This window comes from Talpa occidentalis, unplaced genomic scaffold, assembly GCF_014898055.3.
Source record: "Talpa occidentalis isolate TD23 unplaced genomic scaffold, MPIMG_talOcc4v2.1 talOcc4.11, whole genome shotgun sequence".
Lineage (NCBI taxonomy): Eukaryota > Metazoa > Chordata > Mammalia > Eulipotyphla > Talpidae > Talpa > Talpa occidentalis.
The window spans coordinates 79,651,013-79,668,666 of record NW_023601104.1 but is presented as its reverse complement, the minus strand read 5'-3'; the positions used below and the strand labels follow the sequence as shown (position 1 = coordinate 79,668,666).

General features: G+C 49.6%; 1 protein-coding gene across 3 annotated transcripts in view; it reads right to left on the bottom strand.

Annotated features, from left to right (window-relative positions):
* TTC7B (tetratricopeptide repeat domain 7B) overlaps window positions 1–17,654 on the bottom strand; it is a 216,069-nt gene that overhangs the window by 183,737 nt on the left and 14,678 nt on the right. For all 3 annotated transcript variants that reach the window (XM_037503711.2, XM_054691639.1, XM_054691628.1), the window contains 2 exons: window positions 11,096–11,250; window positions 5,533–5,701 (listed from right to left, as the gene is read on the bottom strand). In XM_037503711.2, coding sequence (XP_037359608.1) covers window positions 5,533–5,701; window positions 11,096–11,250 — 324 coding nt within the window. The remainder of the gene's footprint in view (window positions 1–5,532; window positions 5,702–11,095; window positions 11,251–17,654) is intronic.

Genomic DNA, 17,654 nt, shown 5'->3' with positions numbered 1-17,654 from the left:
TGCCAGCCTAGAGCCCCCAGTGGACACGCTTCCCTCTTCTAGGGAAACTGGGGCCGCTGCACAATGCAGAAATGAGCATCGACACAGAAAAGGAAACCACCCCAGAGGAACCTCAACCTCCAGTGACCTTGTCAGGAGTCCCGTCTCGTCCCCGCACACAGGGCTGTTAGAGTGAATCTCCAGGGGAAGAGCAGTGCACCCTCACTCTTCTATATGTCAGGGAGGTAAATCCCCGACTAAAGGTAAGTTTCCTCTGGGGTCTCAACAGGAGACAGCCTTTGGGGCATACAACCACCTGCTATCTGAAGAATTTCCAATTCCATGAGTCTCACATGTTTTTTGACACCACCCAGGTGCCCAGGATGACCAGAGCATGTGAGAAGCTCGGGGACACCTGATAAAGCCAGTTGGGGTGGCCGGTGCTGACTCCCTCTATCCCAGGCTAGCAGGAGAAGCCCACAGAGGACAGCAAGCAACCCCAGCTGCCTCTTCCCCAAGCATCTTGGTGGCGAACGTTTTAAGTCTTCTGGCCTCGGGCTGATTAAGCTACGCTGAGGGCTGTGGGTATGTGCAGACACTCAGCGTTCAAGCTGCGAGAGCAGGCCAAGATCCAAACCTTTAAGGAGATGGGTTCCACATTTAAAGAGCTCACAGGCCTTGGGGGACAGCAGTGCTCTGCATGGCCTCCTGTAGAGACCCCTGGCCCTCATGCTGCCCACCGTAGCAGGCAGGTGTCTCGGGTCCTCCTGGCACAGCAGAGCCGGGTGCTCATGCACACGCGCTGGGCAGCCCCAGCACACAGCGAGGAAGGCAGGGGAGGAGGAACAGGCTCCTGGGGAAGGTCCATGTAACTCAGCTACCACCTTCCCCTGCCATTCTCATCTGGGGCAGGGAAGAGGCTTGTGAGAGCTGCCGGCTGGAGAGGACGGAGGCCACCAGGTGGGGCCTCTGGCCTGTGGCCAAGGGAAGTCCAGTCAGCAGACCAGCCTCCCCCCCAGAGCCTGAGCATGAGCTAGCCTCCTCCTCTGCTGCCCCCCCCACTTCTCAATCAATGTATTAGCACGTTCCTTGAGCAGACGGAATTGTCTGAGGATTGTGTGAATTGTTCTTGCCTCTTAAAGGAACACTCATTTAACCAACTGATCATTCCAACAGTGAACACTGCTCACTGGGGCCCAGCTCCGAAGTCTTCTCACCTTCCAGATCAGCCCGGGCCAGACTGTGAAGAGTACAGAGGAGCAGGTCCCTAGCCCAGCTCAAGCAATCCTATCAGGGAAACTGACCACTGTGTATCCCCACCCACAACAGCTTCTCTTCTCTAAGCATCCCTTCAGCCTCAAATCTGTGTGTGACCTCCCCTTCAAGATATCCCTCGAAACACATCCGTCCCAGGCCCCTTATCTTGAAAGGTAAATCCCCTGCCCACACAGCAGATGACAGAAGACTGTCTCCCCTCCTCATAACTGGAGCTACCTGGAGCATCTGAAGAGGTCGATATCCACTCGAGGGCAAGCCCACAGAACACACAGGAATAAAAATAGCTAAATTTTGTTGATGTGCCAGGCATGTGATGACCACTTTACACGTTCACTCGTTCCCGACAACAACCCTCTCATGTAGACACCATTATCATCTCCATTTTACAGATGAAGAAAAGGAGCCCCCATGAGGTGAAGGTCATTTGCCCAAGACCCCACGGCTAAGAAATGACACAGCTAGAGACGACCCTAAAGCCCCAAGCTCTTCACCAACACATCAAAGGAGACATTTCAAACCCAGGAGCAGAGAAGCAATAGAGAAAATGGGGAAGGCTGCGTGAAGCTCCCAGTGTCCTCCACCTGGGCCCAGAGGCCAGGCAGTTTGACAGGGGAGTCTCCGACCACATCCCCTCATCCTGGCCCTGCCTCCAGCTCATGTCCCTTGGCCTGTTCTGTACTGGAAAATGCACTGGTGAGGACTACACGGGGCCATCTGGAGTCAGCCCTGCCCTCACTGGCACACACAACCCAGACAGGAAGCCTAGTGCCACCCTGCTGTCTCCAGAGCCACACCTCAGGCTGCCCCACGTTCCCTGTCCCTTGCCTGAGGACAAGCTACTTCCTTCTCCCTGTGCCCTTCCCCAGTTCTGACCAGGTCAGAGACCAAGTTCTACAGACCTGCCTACTCAGAGGCTCGCATGCCCCCTATCTTAGCTCCCCTCTTCCTGGGTGTGCCTGGCAGTTTTGGTGCTATCACAACTTCTCACCAATGGTGGGGAGCAGAGCTGTGTTACTCTGCTCCCTCGCGACAGCTCTGTCTTCTTCCACTCCTATGAGGTGCACTGCAGCATCGATCATACAAGTGAGGATCGCACCCCAGCAGGTGGTGAGGGAACAGTAACCTCAGTGAACTCGGCTCCCACCAGCCTTGGCTGGTTGGGCTACTACAGCATGTTCCCCAAATAGGAGCCAGCGCGTCTGGTCCATTATAGCAGGAGTACCTGTAAATGACAGACCCTCTCTAGGGAGGCAGACCACTTCCAGCTCCCACTGTCCTGGCTGCAGAGAACTACCTCATGTGTGGTAGATCTAAGTCCCAGTGTAGACAGTGGCCACGTGGCCACTGTTCCTAAGCCCCACTTTGGGAGAAAAACATCTGTGGCCACTTGCTGTCCTGAGATTTTCACCTGATGTCTCAATCTGTGTCCCAGAGAGATTTCTACTCACTTGACTAGCCCAGTGCTACTGGAAGACAGAGCATCTCCACTTCTTCTATTCCCATTATCTGTTTCACAGGGGGAAGGGGTTGGGGCAGGAGGGTTGAGATCTACTTAGGAGCATTCCTGGTAATGGAAATAAACTGAAATGGACAAGCTCCGGGAGACATCCATGTCAGGCTCTGTCACAGGTGATGTCATCAGGCTCTTAGGAGCACCCCCATAATCAGCAGGGCAGGACTCCCAATCACTGAAACATGCTCAATGGGTGGCCCACAGGCAGAGGACCACACCTGACCATGCGAGGTTAGGAGCGAAGGCACCCAGCGTGACCTGAATTGTGTGATAGGCATCTGGGCAGAAATCCACTCGAGGGAATTTCTACTGATATAAGTTTCATTGAAAAATTGAGTACCAATTATGCACCAGACACTGTGCTAAGTTATGAGGATGCAAACAAACAAAACAAAGAATTCTTATGTTGGAGAAACTCACAGACTGGCAGGTTGATTATGGCACAACTAATTCTAACACCCATTTCACATAGTTCTAGTCTACTATGCTACAACTGTATCCAGGGGGGCTTCACAGAAGACAGGCCAATGAGCTTGAGGCACAGACCAGGACCCCTTGAGGCAGCCTCAAAAGCCTGTGCCCATAATCCATCCAGGTGCTGTTGAGACAAGCATCTTTCTCAGCCCACCAAGGTGTTCAGAAGATTAATCAGAGGAACATGGTAGTACGCAGGCTCCTGAGAGAGCTGGGTGAACATGCTTTCCCCTCTCACAGTGCTCTGGGTATGTCCTGGGCTGAGTAGGACAACTGAGTTAGACAGTAGGCAACAAGCAAGTGGCCAGTCACTGCCATTCTGCAGGGTCCAGCCAGCTTGTCTCTATGCCAGCCAGATCTGGTCTCTATGCCAGCCACAGTCAGCCACAGGGCATGCTTTGGGCTGTGGGTGTCAAGAAGGGGAGGAACTATTCACATGGTCCCTTTCTTCTTACCATATTATTGCCTCTAAAAATCCAATTTGAAGTGTCCCTCTTCCTCCAGGAAGCCTTCCTGAACCTGCTGGCCTGCAGTGACCTCTTCTACCACTGTTTCCTGTGGCTGGCTTTTACCATTAGCCCAGGGCTGACATTATAAAATACCATTAGGTAAGCATTCAGCACATGCCTGGTGCTGTTAAGTGCTTCATGTACATTACTTTACTTGCCCCTCATAACTCTACAAGTGAGTGTGATTATACCCATTCTACAGATGAGGAGATGGCGGTGTGGAAATGTCAAATACTGTGCGCGGCCTACTTCTTTGTCATTTTTCCTTCCTTGAATTGTACTCGCTTACATTTGGTCACCAACTCCTGCGAGCAGCTGGGGTGGCACAGACCCTCTTCCCACAAGCCCAGAGCAGAGTCAAATGCTAATGAGTGACTATTACCTTGACCATCATAGGCAGCAGCAGCCTCAACTAACCCACATGAGTGAATAAAATGTCAGCCAAGGGGATGACGGAGCATCTGATAAGGTCCCTGTGCTGCAGGCTTCCTGATACAGCAGTCACTTCATTCAAAGTTGCTTCACTGTAATGGAAAAACACAATCCTAGCTGACACTGAACACAAGGACCTTCTTCAAGGACCTACTTTTATTATGTGTCATTGGTTTACAGGCATAGTTTCTTCCAGCATCTACAAAAACTCATACAATGCAACAGAAAAACAAATAACCCAATCAAAAAATGGGCAGAAGAACTAAACAGATACTTCTCCAAAGAAGACACACAGATGGCCAACAGTCACATGAAAAATCCTCATCATTGATCATCAGGAAAATGCAAATCAAAACCACAATGAGACACCACCTCATATCTGTGAGAAAGGCCCACATGAAAAGAACCAGAAACAAAAGGCGCTGGCCAGCGTGTGGAGGAGAAAGAACCCCCTTCCACTGCTGATGGGAGTGTAGATGGGGCCACCCCTGTGGGAAACAATGTGGATGTTTCTCAAAATATTAAAAATATATCTGTTTAAATTCACTTCTCAGCATTATCCAAGAATATAAAAACACTAATTTGAAGGGATATATGCATTCCTATGTCCACTGCAGCCCTATTTACAGAAGCCAAGTTATAGGAACAAGAAACAACCTGTGTGCCCAAGGAGAGATGAGTGGATTAAGAAGATGAGGTCTCTACATGCAGAGGAATACTACTCAGTGATCAAAAAATGAAATCTTACCATCTGTGACATCATGGGTGGAACCGGAGGGGATACGCCAAGTGAAATAAATCAGGAGAAATACCAGGTGATTTTACTCATGTGTGGAATATAAACAAACAAAACCAAGGGACAGATAAAGCTAGACAGAAACAAGCCCTAGAAAATGACTGCAGAATGGAGGCTGCCAGAGAGGGAAGCTGAGGGTGGGGATCAAAGAGAAGGGCCCAGTGGTGCTTGCTGGTAGGTGTGGTATGATGCCATATTTGGAGGAGGTATGAACCTACACCCCTAAATCACATACAGTGTTGTCAACCATTACCTCAATTAAAAAATACAATTTTTAAAAAATACATAAAATTGCTTTTAAAGTTTCAGTTTCTAAGAAACTAGTGTGATGTTAAGTGAGTACACACTCTATTTAATTACCAAGAGAAGTCCTTGCGTAAGTTGCATATTAATTATCAGAAATCTTTACTGAAATGTTTTTCTTTCATTTCCTTCAGCGACAGTTTAAGAACTGGTGTGGCCAAGGGCACAGGCCCGGGAGAGAGCCAGCGTGCTGGCTCTGAATGACATGACTCTGTGGGGGTACCTCCAGGACAGGGCGCAGGCCTCACCTTTGGTAGCGAAGGCTTCCGCAATCATCCGCAACCTGTAAGGAGGGACGGCTGTCAGCGGCAAGTCATCGAGGCCCACCCGGGCATAAATGTTGAGAGCTTCTTTATAATCTCCTTCCACATAATTCAATTTGGCCATGATCAGACTGGACTCTTGTAGGAATTCTGACTAGAAGAAAAAGGAGAGAAAAAAACATTTTCCTGTGATATTACATGTGCTGCCCACTCGGGACCCAGCCCTGCCACTCTCCACAAACACAGGCGCAGGCACGCGCTTGGCTCTGTCCACAACAGTCTGCGAGTGAAACAGCCCAAGTGGCCACTGTGAGGAGGAGAGGAGCTGAGTGTGGTGCAGCCACAGTGCAGGACATTACTCTGCCATCCCAGGGGAGGCGGGCCCAGGCCTGCTACCACATGGTGAACCTCAGCAGCAGCGTGCTGGCTGGAAAGGCACATTCTGCACGCTTCCCTTGCAATGAAATGGCCAGAAAGGTCAAATCCATAGAGGCAGCACTTCAATTACTATTTTCTGGGAATATAGGCGGAAGGGGAGGGTCTAAAGGGGTCTCTCTGAGGTGATGAAAATGGTTTAAAATTGAAGCAATGGTTGCACAACTCTGTGACTCCACTAAAAACCAGTGACATGTACATCGGATTTAGGTATCATGTGGGTTATATGATATGTGAGTTATACTTCAATAAATACTTGCAAAACAAAACCCGTGAGGTTCCCCTCAAGCCCAGGGCTGGGTGGGGTGAGAACAGCAGGAATGCTTTATGAACAAAACACACAAGCACCTGTCTCACAAAAGGAAGCTTGCAGAGACCTCCTGCTGGGGGTTTCTGCCATAGCCTGGCGGTGTAGGAAGAGGCTTTCTGAATTGGTACAAAAATTGGGACTTGCTTTCTTCCCAGGGGCAAACTTTTCTACCTAAGCCTTTCCAACATGATCGGGTTATTTGACAACCCCCTGCCCGCAACACACATATCCCTTGCCCTTTCTGAAGGTTCTAACAGCCCCCTGGTGCACTCTCCCGTCTCTCCAGTCAGGAGACGGTGGCTTCCCCAGTCCACACCCACCAGCTCATCCTCTACCCTTTACCCTTCTGTTTCCCATCCCATGTCCGGAGAAAGACAACTCAGCTTCTATATAAGGAAAAGGATTGATCCTCCTTCCCCCACCCCTAGCCTTCTCCTTGGAACCCCAGCCATACAAGGCTCAACTTTGCTGCTTACAGACAGGCCACAAATGAAGCAGCACTCCTCTAACCTCCTGCTGTGACGGGGAAGCCACACACAGGTGACCAGCGAGAGCATGACCAAGCAGCTGCATCACCCCGCCGAGGGTTTCCAGACATTTCTTGAAAGGAAGAAGGGCAACAAGCAGCCCTGGAGAGGACAATGAAATGGGTAAAGAGGATTGAAGGGAGCAAGACAGGGTGATGAATGGCCCAAGAGAGAGGCATCAGTGCAAGAAATGAGAACGGTATTTGCGAAGAGAGAAATCAAAGTGGGAAAAGATATATGGGGAAGGGGGAAGGCACCCGCCCAGCGGGAGAAGTGGAGAAGGCCAGACGGCAGGGCTGAGTGCTCTGAAAGGCTTCCTGTGAGATTCTGTGGTGTCTTCTCTGGGCACCTCCAGCACCAGGAACCACTGGCTTAAAAACTAAAGGGGGAGCAGGAAGGGAGCCAGTGTTTTTAAGGGACAGAGTGTCCCTTTAGAACGATGAAGAGGCTCGAGAACTGGATGAGGTCGCACAATGCACTTAATGCCACTGCACAGTGCACTTAATCATGGTCACAACGGTAAATTCTATGTGACATATACAAGAGAAATATTTAATTAAAATTGAAAAAAAATACCAATTAAGTAAACTAAAGGGCCAGGTGGAGAATCTACAGGAGTTTGAAGAAAATGACAAGTGTGGAAGCCCAGCAAGGACATTAGGAGAGAATGGCTCGGCGAGTCCAACCTGGGGCCTCCTGTGTAGGGAGAAAGAGCTTGGCCAAGGCCACTGGGCCACAGGTGGTGGGAGAACGGCTCTAGCAGGGTGCCCGCGCTGCCCGCCCACAACGAGACACCTCTTTTAACGAAAGTCAGGCAGGCATCTGGACTCCCGGCTGTTCCGACCATGGTAGCTGCCCTGCCCTGGGACCTCAGGCCTCAATTCCCATGCACTGGGTAGGCATTTGTGTCTGTACAAGGCTCCAGCCAATGCCCAGGGGAGACATGCCCATGTGAGGTAAAGAAAAGAGGGTATTTTTCACCTTGGCCAGCAAGCGTGGGGCAACACACCGTGCCAAAGCTATTCAACGTTCTAACAGTCTCTACAAGGTACAGGAAACTAAACTATGCAAATAGGAGAAAAATTCTATAGGTAGCACAAAAATTAGCAACAGATGACATGTCTCTAACCATGTGCAGGGGTGCAGTAAGCTCTACAGCTGAACTTCAAGGCAACCCTGAGCTATGTATGCTTGCAGATGAGAAACCTGAAACTCGGAGAGGTAAAGTAACTTCCCCAAATCACACAGCTTATAAACCCAGACCTTATAATACCAAAACTCATAAACTCTAACTTAAACTCAATGATCTTACCCACATTGGGTATAGAAGATAAAGAGCAAAAACTATCTGCACCTGATAAAATAACAGGTCACATTTTCCAGAGGGGGGTGGGGTGGTTAGAAGCAAGAAAGAAACTAGCCGGGCACCAGGCCTGGACGCCGGCTTCCCCAGCCTCTTTCCCCCCCACACCCCCTCAGACCGTCATTGCCTGAGGAACACTGGGGCGTGACCGGCTGTCAGCTGTGGCCCCTCCATCTTCAGTCCCCCAACTCTTGCCCACCAATCAACCCATCAGTGGCACCAGAACCACCACTTGTGACAACGGTTCCCAACTTTGAAGAAAAGCACGGCAGGGAAAGCGATGACACTTGACTTTAAAGCCCTGCACGAGGCGCTGAGCTATTGAGAGCGTGGGCGACCTGGTTACAGTGATACTCTGGAGTGGCCTCTGGGGCTCTGAGCTGCGTCCAGTGAGGACGGACACACAGAGACCATTTGAAGGAGATGCTCTGTCGGGATTTCCTGTCAGAAGCCTGTAGAACACATGAACTCTGCCTGACTGAAAGGTGGGCCCAAGCCTTCAACTGACCAGGCAAATGCAGTGACCAGGTGGCACAGAGGAGGACACTGCAGAATGAAGGCCCACAGGTTTGTGGCTGGGAGGGGCTGTGCTCACTCTGCCAAAAGCCCACCCCATTCAAACCTGCATAAACAAGGCCCCGTATGAGGGAGTGATCTCCTTGGGGTCACACAGAAATTTAGGAATAGACATGAACTTCTAATACAGATACAAAAGGTAAAACCAAAGAAAGCATGCCTTCTCTGAGGGTGATGCAGCAGGAGACAGAAAAGAGTGAGAATAGAGACGAAAGAAGTTGCCCCAGAGGATTCTGAGACTAAGAGAAAACAAAATGAAAGCGAAATCACCACAGTTAAAAGGACAGAGTTCTAGCTCAACAGAAACAACAAGAAAACAGACCCATTAAAAACAGGGACAAATGGCTTGAGTAGACACTTCCAAAGAAGTTATATAAACGACAGCAGGCACGTGAAGAGGTGCTCAACATCACTAATCATTAGGGAAATGCAAATCGAAACCACAATGAGACACAACCTCAGAACTACTAGGATGGTTATTATTTAAAAGGAAAAAAAAAAAACAGAAAATAAAATAGTAAACACTAGCAAGAATGTAAAAAAATCTAAACCCTTGTGCGCTGTTGGTAAAAGAGTAAAATAAGGCTTCCCAGGTAGCCTAGGGGGTTAAGTCTCAGTGCTCTCACCTCTAGGGCCTGAGTTTGATCCCAGGCCAGGGAGCTACCCACATGGCGCAGCAGACCTCTCCTGTCTCGCCCACTGTGTATTTCAGTAGATCTGCCTGTTCTGCTCCCTACTCTGTCTCTGGTGAAGCTTCTCACCTCCCTCCCCATTCCCCACCTCACACCTTTGGCCTGCACCCCAGTTCTTCTATGCAAATAAAAAAGTAAAATAGTGCAGCTGCTAAGGAAAACAGTATGATGATTCCTCAAAATATTAAACATAAAATTACTATGTGATCCAACAATTCCACATCTGGATCTATACCCACAGAACTAAAAACAGGACCTCGAAGAGATATTTATTTAACACATTCCTAGCTGGATTATCCACAAGAGCTAAAAGGTAGACACAATGTAAGCAACCATGAACAGGTGACTGGACACAGAAAATATGGTAGGTACACACACTAGAAAACTATTCAATCTTAAAAAAGGAAGGAAATTCTGAAATATGCTACAAAATGGATGAACCTTAAGGACAGTCTGCTAAAAGCCAGTCATAAAAGACAAATACTATATGATGCCACTTATATGAGGTACTTGGAGTAGTCAAGTCATAGAGACAGAAAAAAAGGTGGGTTCCAGAGGCTGGGGGCAGGGAGAGGGCAGGGACAATGAGGAGTAGTGGTTAGTGGGGCAGAATTTCAGATCTGCAAGATACAAAGAGTTAAGGAGATGGATGGCGGTGATGGTCGCACAATGTCAATTAAGCCACTAAGCTGTACACTTTGAAATGGCCAAGGGGTAAACATTATATGACATATATGTTCCCTTGATTAGGAAAATGGGGGGTGGGGAAGAGGAGGGATGGAAGGAAAGGAAGGAAATAAAGTTGGAACTTCAGTTGTTCACCAGGTCTACCCATCCAAGGTAGAAAACACATTCTGGAATAAAAAAGGACCACGAAGAAGCTGGTCAATGGGCTGGGCTGCAGTCAGCTGTCTGAACAGTGACCTCAGGAAAGCAGGAAGAGCCAGACTCAGGGAGGAAGTCAGCTGAGGGGGAGGGTGGGGCGGTGAAGGCGAGATGAAAGAGATTCAAAAGAAGCAAGAATGAAAAGACATGTGAGAGGGAAGCTGAACATAAACAGAGACTGGAAAACAGGGCTGGTGAACAGAAGGGCAGCATTCCAGGTCTCCTGGTGGTAGGATCAAGGTCACGCCCCCTATAGACAGTGGGGAGCTTCAGGGTCACCCCCAGGCAGACCACAGGGGCAGGCCTGCCATCACCAGCAGGAAGCCCACCCAGCTCTGGGCCACAGCAGCCTGGCACAGGCCTGGGACCATCACGAGCTGGTAGTTTTAGGCAAGAAATCATGCCACAGGTGGCACTCCTGGCCAACTTTTCTCTTTTTTCAGAGTGGGGCAAAGTGTCAGGTAGAGCTCCAGGCACACATGACAGCTTTATTCCAAGCACCTGGGGGAGATTAGTGCCATTTTTCAGGATAACGTGTCATTAGAGGTTCTCACCAGACTCTCTGCAGCACCAGCAGTTCCCATGAAGGGGTAGGCCAGCTCAGAGGCCGACAGGTCACCAGCAGGGAGCAGGCCTGCTTCTGAGGAGACCAGACACGACGCAGAGCAGACAGCCTCTGAGCACAGTCCAGGTCGTGCCTGCATGTGCTTCCCAACCGCACACTGCCCGCTGTCCCTCTTGTCCCTGAGGCCCACGGTACCTTGAGGTTCCCTCGGTCCAGGGCAGCCGTCAGATGCTTGCGGACCTCCGTGAGCTGGGGCCTGGGGCCTCGGGGACTGGCCCCCTGCCGCAGCGGGTGTTCCTTCAGGTGCTGCTCCAGCTTCGACTCCCCAAGGAGGAGCTCTGCCATGTCATCTACAAAGACAAAGTGAGACTCTAAATGGGAGGGCGCACTGGTCTCTGTGCTGCAAACCACTAAAAACCTCCGGCCTAACACCCCCTGGGTTTCCACATCCCTAGCAAGGCACCTGAAGCTCATCATCTGACGTGGAGCCCAAACAGGCACCACCTGACAATGACTTCTCTCCACTCTAAAACAAGTACCTAAACAGGTGATGGATCGGCCCCAACATCCTCTGCTGCAGCTCCTGACTCTAGAAAGATGCACGCGTACTTACACAGAGAGAGTTCATGTTTGGTAGAAAAAACAAAGTTGTCAAGCTGTTCGGTAGGATCTTTGCAAAGCACAAACAAAACCCAACACTATGCCCTTGAGGGCAATGCCTGATGGTGTCCAAGCTCCCCATGAGGCGCGCCTTGGACATGACCCCAAGCTGGTGGGGTGTCTCCACAACAAGATGACCTGAAAGCAAGCCGCCTGCTTCTGCCTAAAAGCCACACTGCACAGACACAGTGTCTGGGAAGGTCTGAGAAGGTGTGACCCCTAAGAGAAGCTACTTAAGAACTATGGTAAGCTCCTCATTGGCTACTTAAAGTAAAAGCTCACTCCAGAAGCAGCTCTTTGGAATTCACACATGCAGACTGAATCAACCCAGAACAATTCCCACAGCAGCCTGAGTGCCATCTAGTTTTCCGTGGTGGGACAGAGTCCAACCGGGTGAGAATATAAGCAATTAAAAGGTCTGGAAGGATGAACTGCCCTTCCATGACAGGGGTTACCACTGAAGTGCAAGGGGGAGTAGGGTGGCAGGAAGGACCTCAACTGGGGTTAGTGACCAAAACAGACTCAGCTCTATCTTTAACATTCTGGCCCCAGAAAGGAGAACAGATCTGTCCATGATGTGTACAGTCTAAAATTAACTGAAAATTTCACCTCCAGGACGCACTGGGGTGCCAGGTGTGGTCCATCAAAGCCAAGAGCCTTTCCAAGCCCTGTGGTCAGTGACGGATCCACATCTATGGTTCCCGGCAGTGCCTCTGCCTGAGTGCTGGGAAGCCTAAAATAATCTTTTAGAGGTATGACCTGGGGTCCAGGAGGAGCCAAGCAACACAAAAACAGGAACGGATGAAGTTACTGAAGTCAGGAGTTCTTTAGATGTCCATGAAGAAAAAGCGAACCACCCACAAGCTGAGGACAGACAGGACACAGCGCACCCACCACCCGAAGACGATGACGTCATGTCCACAGAGGGCACAGGTGCAGGCCCGGGGCTGGGCCAGCCAAAACATGGGCAGGTACAGAGGAGCAAAAGCAGAGTCCTGCAGAGACAGAGCTTTGAGAAGGCAATCCAGGCCTCAGCGTACAGGACACCGGAGGGCAGGCAGTCAGTGGCAGAGCACCTAGTGAGGAAACTAACTGCCTAGAAGAAGCACAGGAGGAGAACAAGAGGCAACATGGTAACAATATATCAGAAATGGGGAGGAGCTCCCAAGGGACTTGTTCCCCTCTTTCTAAACACTATGCAGGAAGAAAGACACCAATCTTTATAAAACTTTTAGGGAATGATGTCCTATGGTGAAGCCTTTATCAGTGGAGCTCCCCGATTCCTTTAGATTCACTTCGGTTCCTTTCTTTTCCATTAATACTTAGTGCTTTATTTGTTACAGAGAGCAATGCTGCCCAACAGAAACACATGCAAGCCGCATTATTTTAAAAATTTTAGTGGCTACATAAAAAAAAAAAAAAAGAAAAAAGAAACAGGTGAAATTAACTATAGTCACATACTTTCACTAACAAGTAATGCATATTTTTAAATTTATAGAGATCTTTTAGATTCTTCTCCCACATTCAGTCTCCCGAGTACAGTGGCCATCAGATGGGGTGGGGACCTCTCCTCACAAAGGTATGTCTCTTTACCGTTGCATCTATGTCCCTAGGAAGGAGGTCTAAGCAATCACCACTAGAGCAAATGAGAGGACCTTCTGAATGATAGGGCTTTGGATAATTTTTAAGTTTCTATCTTTGTAAATTTGCATTATTTATATTGAACAGAATCATTTTGTAGCACATTTTAGGGGGCAAAGTAGCTTTTCTTTTAAAACTGGAAGTATATATCATGATATTAAAGTAGTTATTTTTGAGTTTTAAGAATATCAGTATATATTGAATTTCTTTTCTATAGACTTTAAGTCAAAAAATTAATTCAGAAAAAATACAACAGGATTCAGTCTTCAATTCAAATCTCAGTTTGTCCCTCTGACTTTGATTCTATGATTTAGCCTCAATGTTTTGGGGAACAATTCTCAGAAAGCCCCTTTGTACAGCGAGCAAAGGTGTCTCCTCTTCCACTACTGTGCATTTTCCCCCATTATTCCTCACCCTCCAGCTCACCTCCGGACTGCAGTCACCTCTGACCTGGGAAGAATTCCCAGGACGGAGGAGGACCAGGACCTCTGCTACCTCTTTCGTGCTGTGGAATGGGGGCAATGTTACCCTCTCGAAGCATCAATTTCCCTATTTATGAAATTGGAACAGTATCACCCCCATAGCAAGGCCTTGGGCTGGAGGTAATGAGCTGGGGGGTAGGGGAGGATGCTGTAGCCTGAAGTGACCAACCCCTCCACCGGGCCTTAAAGGAAGAGCAAGATGTAGACTGTAACAACAGAGGGCAGGGCAGTTCAGCCAAGCAGACAGCAAACAAAAGGAAGGTGCAGAGGCAAGGAAAGTGCAGGGAACAGGGCGGCAGGAGAATCAGTGTAATGAGTGAGAAGACAAGAATGAGGCTCAAGCTGGGACAGAATGGGGGGAGGAATGGCTCCCCAACCCCACCTCAGACCACCCCCACGGGGTGACGTCCCAATCCCTAGGCATGGAAAACAGACCCTGGCCAAGTTCTCCACAGGCACCAGTGTCGGGAGGCTTTGGGAGGGTGATCTGCCACTCGCCAGTACCTGACAGACATTCAGCCATCTTTCAGGCACTGCTGATCGCTCCCACCCCATGCCCCAGCCTAAGCCACCCTGGCAACCAGGAACCTGAAACACCCCAAGTTAGGTGTTTCTGTATCTGTCTGCCCCTTCTAGACTGAAAGGTGAGGCTGCAAGGAAGAAGCTGTGTGTTATTTACTTTTGAGTGTAGCACAGAGTCGGTGTTTAGCAACCAGTGAATTAATCCTGTGGCAGACCTGGGCATCTGAATGGCATCCTTCAGGGTCAGCCTGTGGCAGAAGCTGCCTGTTGTCCCCAAATACTCATTCTCCCCTTCTTCCTTTACTATTAGAACCCCCGAATTTGATCAGGGCACGCAGCTGCCCAGGTGGAGATCAGACCTCCCAGGCTCCCAGGAAGCTGGCCGCTGCCATGTGGCTAAGTGATACGGATGAGAGGTGCAAAGGAGGCCCACACATCCTTCCAGGAAGGGGCTGCCCTGCTACTAGCTGGACAGGGGCTGTGCTGACGGAAAGTGGACTGGCCGTAACAAACCACAAAGTGGAAGTCACTGAGGATGGCGGAGCAGCCTGACATAAGCCTTGGTCTCCAACACCGAGGAGTTGCCACCAAGCCCTGCAAGCCACTGCTGATCAATTAGCACATGAGGGAGAAACTAACTTCTATCCAGTTCTCCCTTAAGTCATTGTAATTCTGACCTTTGTTCCAGCAGCCAAACTGGTATGCTTACTAGATGCCCCAACAGACACAGGCTTCAGGGTGAGAACTGCTGTTGGAGAACCTTACCTCCACCCATCCCTGCTTTCACTGGTTTCTAAACAGCATTCTGCAGAAGCCAATGGAGGGCTCTCCAGTGCTCTGTGCATCTATATCTTTCTAGTTTACTGATCTCCTGACACTGACAGAATGCACCAGTCTTCCTGTCAAGATGTGAAGAGAGCCAGCTCTACCAAGATTGACCAAGAGGACCCCGGGAAAAGCTTGGTTGCGAGGAAGAGGCTTTTCTCAGTCAGGAGACACAGCTCCTCGTTTCATGGAGGTGCGAGCCCTTCAGACCCATTCAACTCGATGCAAAGTCTGAGAGATGAGGACAGTCCTGGATATATGGAGGAGACAAAGCCTTCACCAAGAATGTTGCAGATATATGTCTGCAAGGTAGAAAATTCAAGGAATGGCATTTCAGGAAGAAGGAATAGAATGTGCAAAGGAATGGCATGGCCTAGTTGTCTGGAGAGCTCCAAGTAGTTTGTTAGACCTTAACCATGGTGGGCAGGGAGAGAAGAGGGAGACAGTCAGGGGAGTGTCCAGGTAGAACAGTTCCTCATTCTGGGAGAAGCATGCTCTAAGTGAAGAGCTTACAATCTAATTTGAAATTTAGCAAGCTGGCTACAAAACAATCGATGACATTTTTGAACTAGCCACACTCCAATCTTTCAGCAAATTTCTTTAGTTCCCTTCAAAAAAGGTAAATTTGCTGCCACTCACTCTCCCAAACAGGAAGTCAGAGGTCTTAAAAATATCAGTGAATTTGTCACACAGAGGCTGCAAGATTCAATCCTAAGGGTGGAGGGGGTCATGGAGCCCACATTCAGAATTAACCAGCAACCAAAGAAACAGACGTCACCCAACAGGCTGCCACTGCCCAAGAGTGAGCCCAGCCACATGCCACGACAGTGAGGCACAAGGGGAAAAAGGCAACAGAGACACACAAGACAGTTAATCCCAGACAATTCAAGAATCAAATATAAGAAAAGGTCAAAAGTTAAGAACAGGCTTTTATCTCCATACATGACGGACCGAATTTACCCTCCTATTAACACACATACACACACACACACACACACACACACACAGAGGACAATTTTCAAGAAAACTGAAAAACAGTTTTCAAGACATTGGCCAGCAGACAACTGAGAACAGTGACCCCGGAGGACAGGGTGGCACACAGGATGAACCCCAGGATTGTCTTGAGATGGAAACGGGATGGAAACCCTCACCTCAGAAAGACTCAGATCTGAGTGTCTCTTTCCCCATCTGCCGTACACTCACCGGGCACAATCCCCAGTGCAAAGTGGGTTCGGCACGTACTTTCCCAGAGAAGCTGGGAGGCACACACGGAGGAAAAGCTCAGGCAGCCCTGGACTTGAACCTTGGCTCCACGGCTCTCTAGCCGGGTGGCACTGGGCAAGTTACCTGATCTCTCTGAGCCTTACTTTCCGCATGAGGCTACTGTGAGGATGAGATAATAACTGTGATGCATATAATACAGAGTAAGCGTTACTTATCATTACCGTTTTTTTTTTAAGTTTATTTTTTTATTTTGCGTAGAAGAATTAAGGTGTAGACCAGAGGTGTGGGGGGTGGGGGAGAGGGTGGTGGCGGAGAGAGGATTCACCAGAGACAGAAGTGGGTAGCAGAACAGGCAGATCTACTGAAATACACTGCTGAGGGGAGCAGCGGGGAGAAAGGAGAGGTCTGCTTGTGGGTCTGCAGCATGTGGGTCAGCTCCCTCGCTGGGGACTGAATTCAGGCCTCAGGCCATAGGGGTGACAGCACCAAGACTTAACCCCTAGGGCGGAGGGGGGGCACTGGGGGAGGGGGGCTATTACCATTGTTTTCATTCATTTAGGGTGACTATCCCCAGAATGGATACATAATGAGGCAGAAAACTCTATGAGTCACATGCCCTGTACTCCCAGGGCCTGCAGTCTAGCAAGAGGATACGAATGCTGAGCAGTATTCACTAGTAGCCAAGCCGCGCTGAGCTCTTGCTGAATGCCACACACTGGGCGAAGCAGTCTCCGAACAAACCCTGGATGTTGGAACTATTATTATCTCCATGTCAGACAGGGAACCAGCGGGGAGAGGTAAAGCAACCCACAAAGGTCGTTGTGTCCATCTATCCTGCAGCGGGATCTGAACCCAGGCTGCATCCCAGCACACCAGTCACAAGCCCCTGTAGATATCAGCGATGTACTAGCAGGGTGACCCTGGACAAGCCATAACCCTTCTGCCAGGAGCCAGACAGGAAGCTTCTAAGTCCCCTTCCTGCTTCACTGGCTAGGAATCTCATTCTCCAGAGTGAGGAGGGATTCAGGGTGTCCAGAGCTGACTTCTGTAGGCATTCTGGGGCTTAAGTAAGAGTGAGGAAGTTAGCTCCCCAGAAGCTTATAGAGAAAAAGCCTGAAGTTGCATAGAAACCTCTCTTGAGAACCCTCACCAGAGAGGAAGGTGGGGATTAGGCCCCAGCCGGGGACTCTGGCCCCCTAGTTCATGTCCAGACAAACAATCCCCAAAACCTCCCAGTCTACACAGCTCAATGCCCAGGTGGCCTTGGCCTCCTGCCCATCTACCTTCCCATCCTGGAGGGATCCTTACAGCCTCCTCTTGGGCAGGATTAGCAACTGACACAGAGATTTGATCAGACAGGGAAGAAAAAAACTTAGGGTTTCTACTCTATTCCAGGGAGT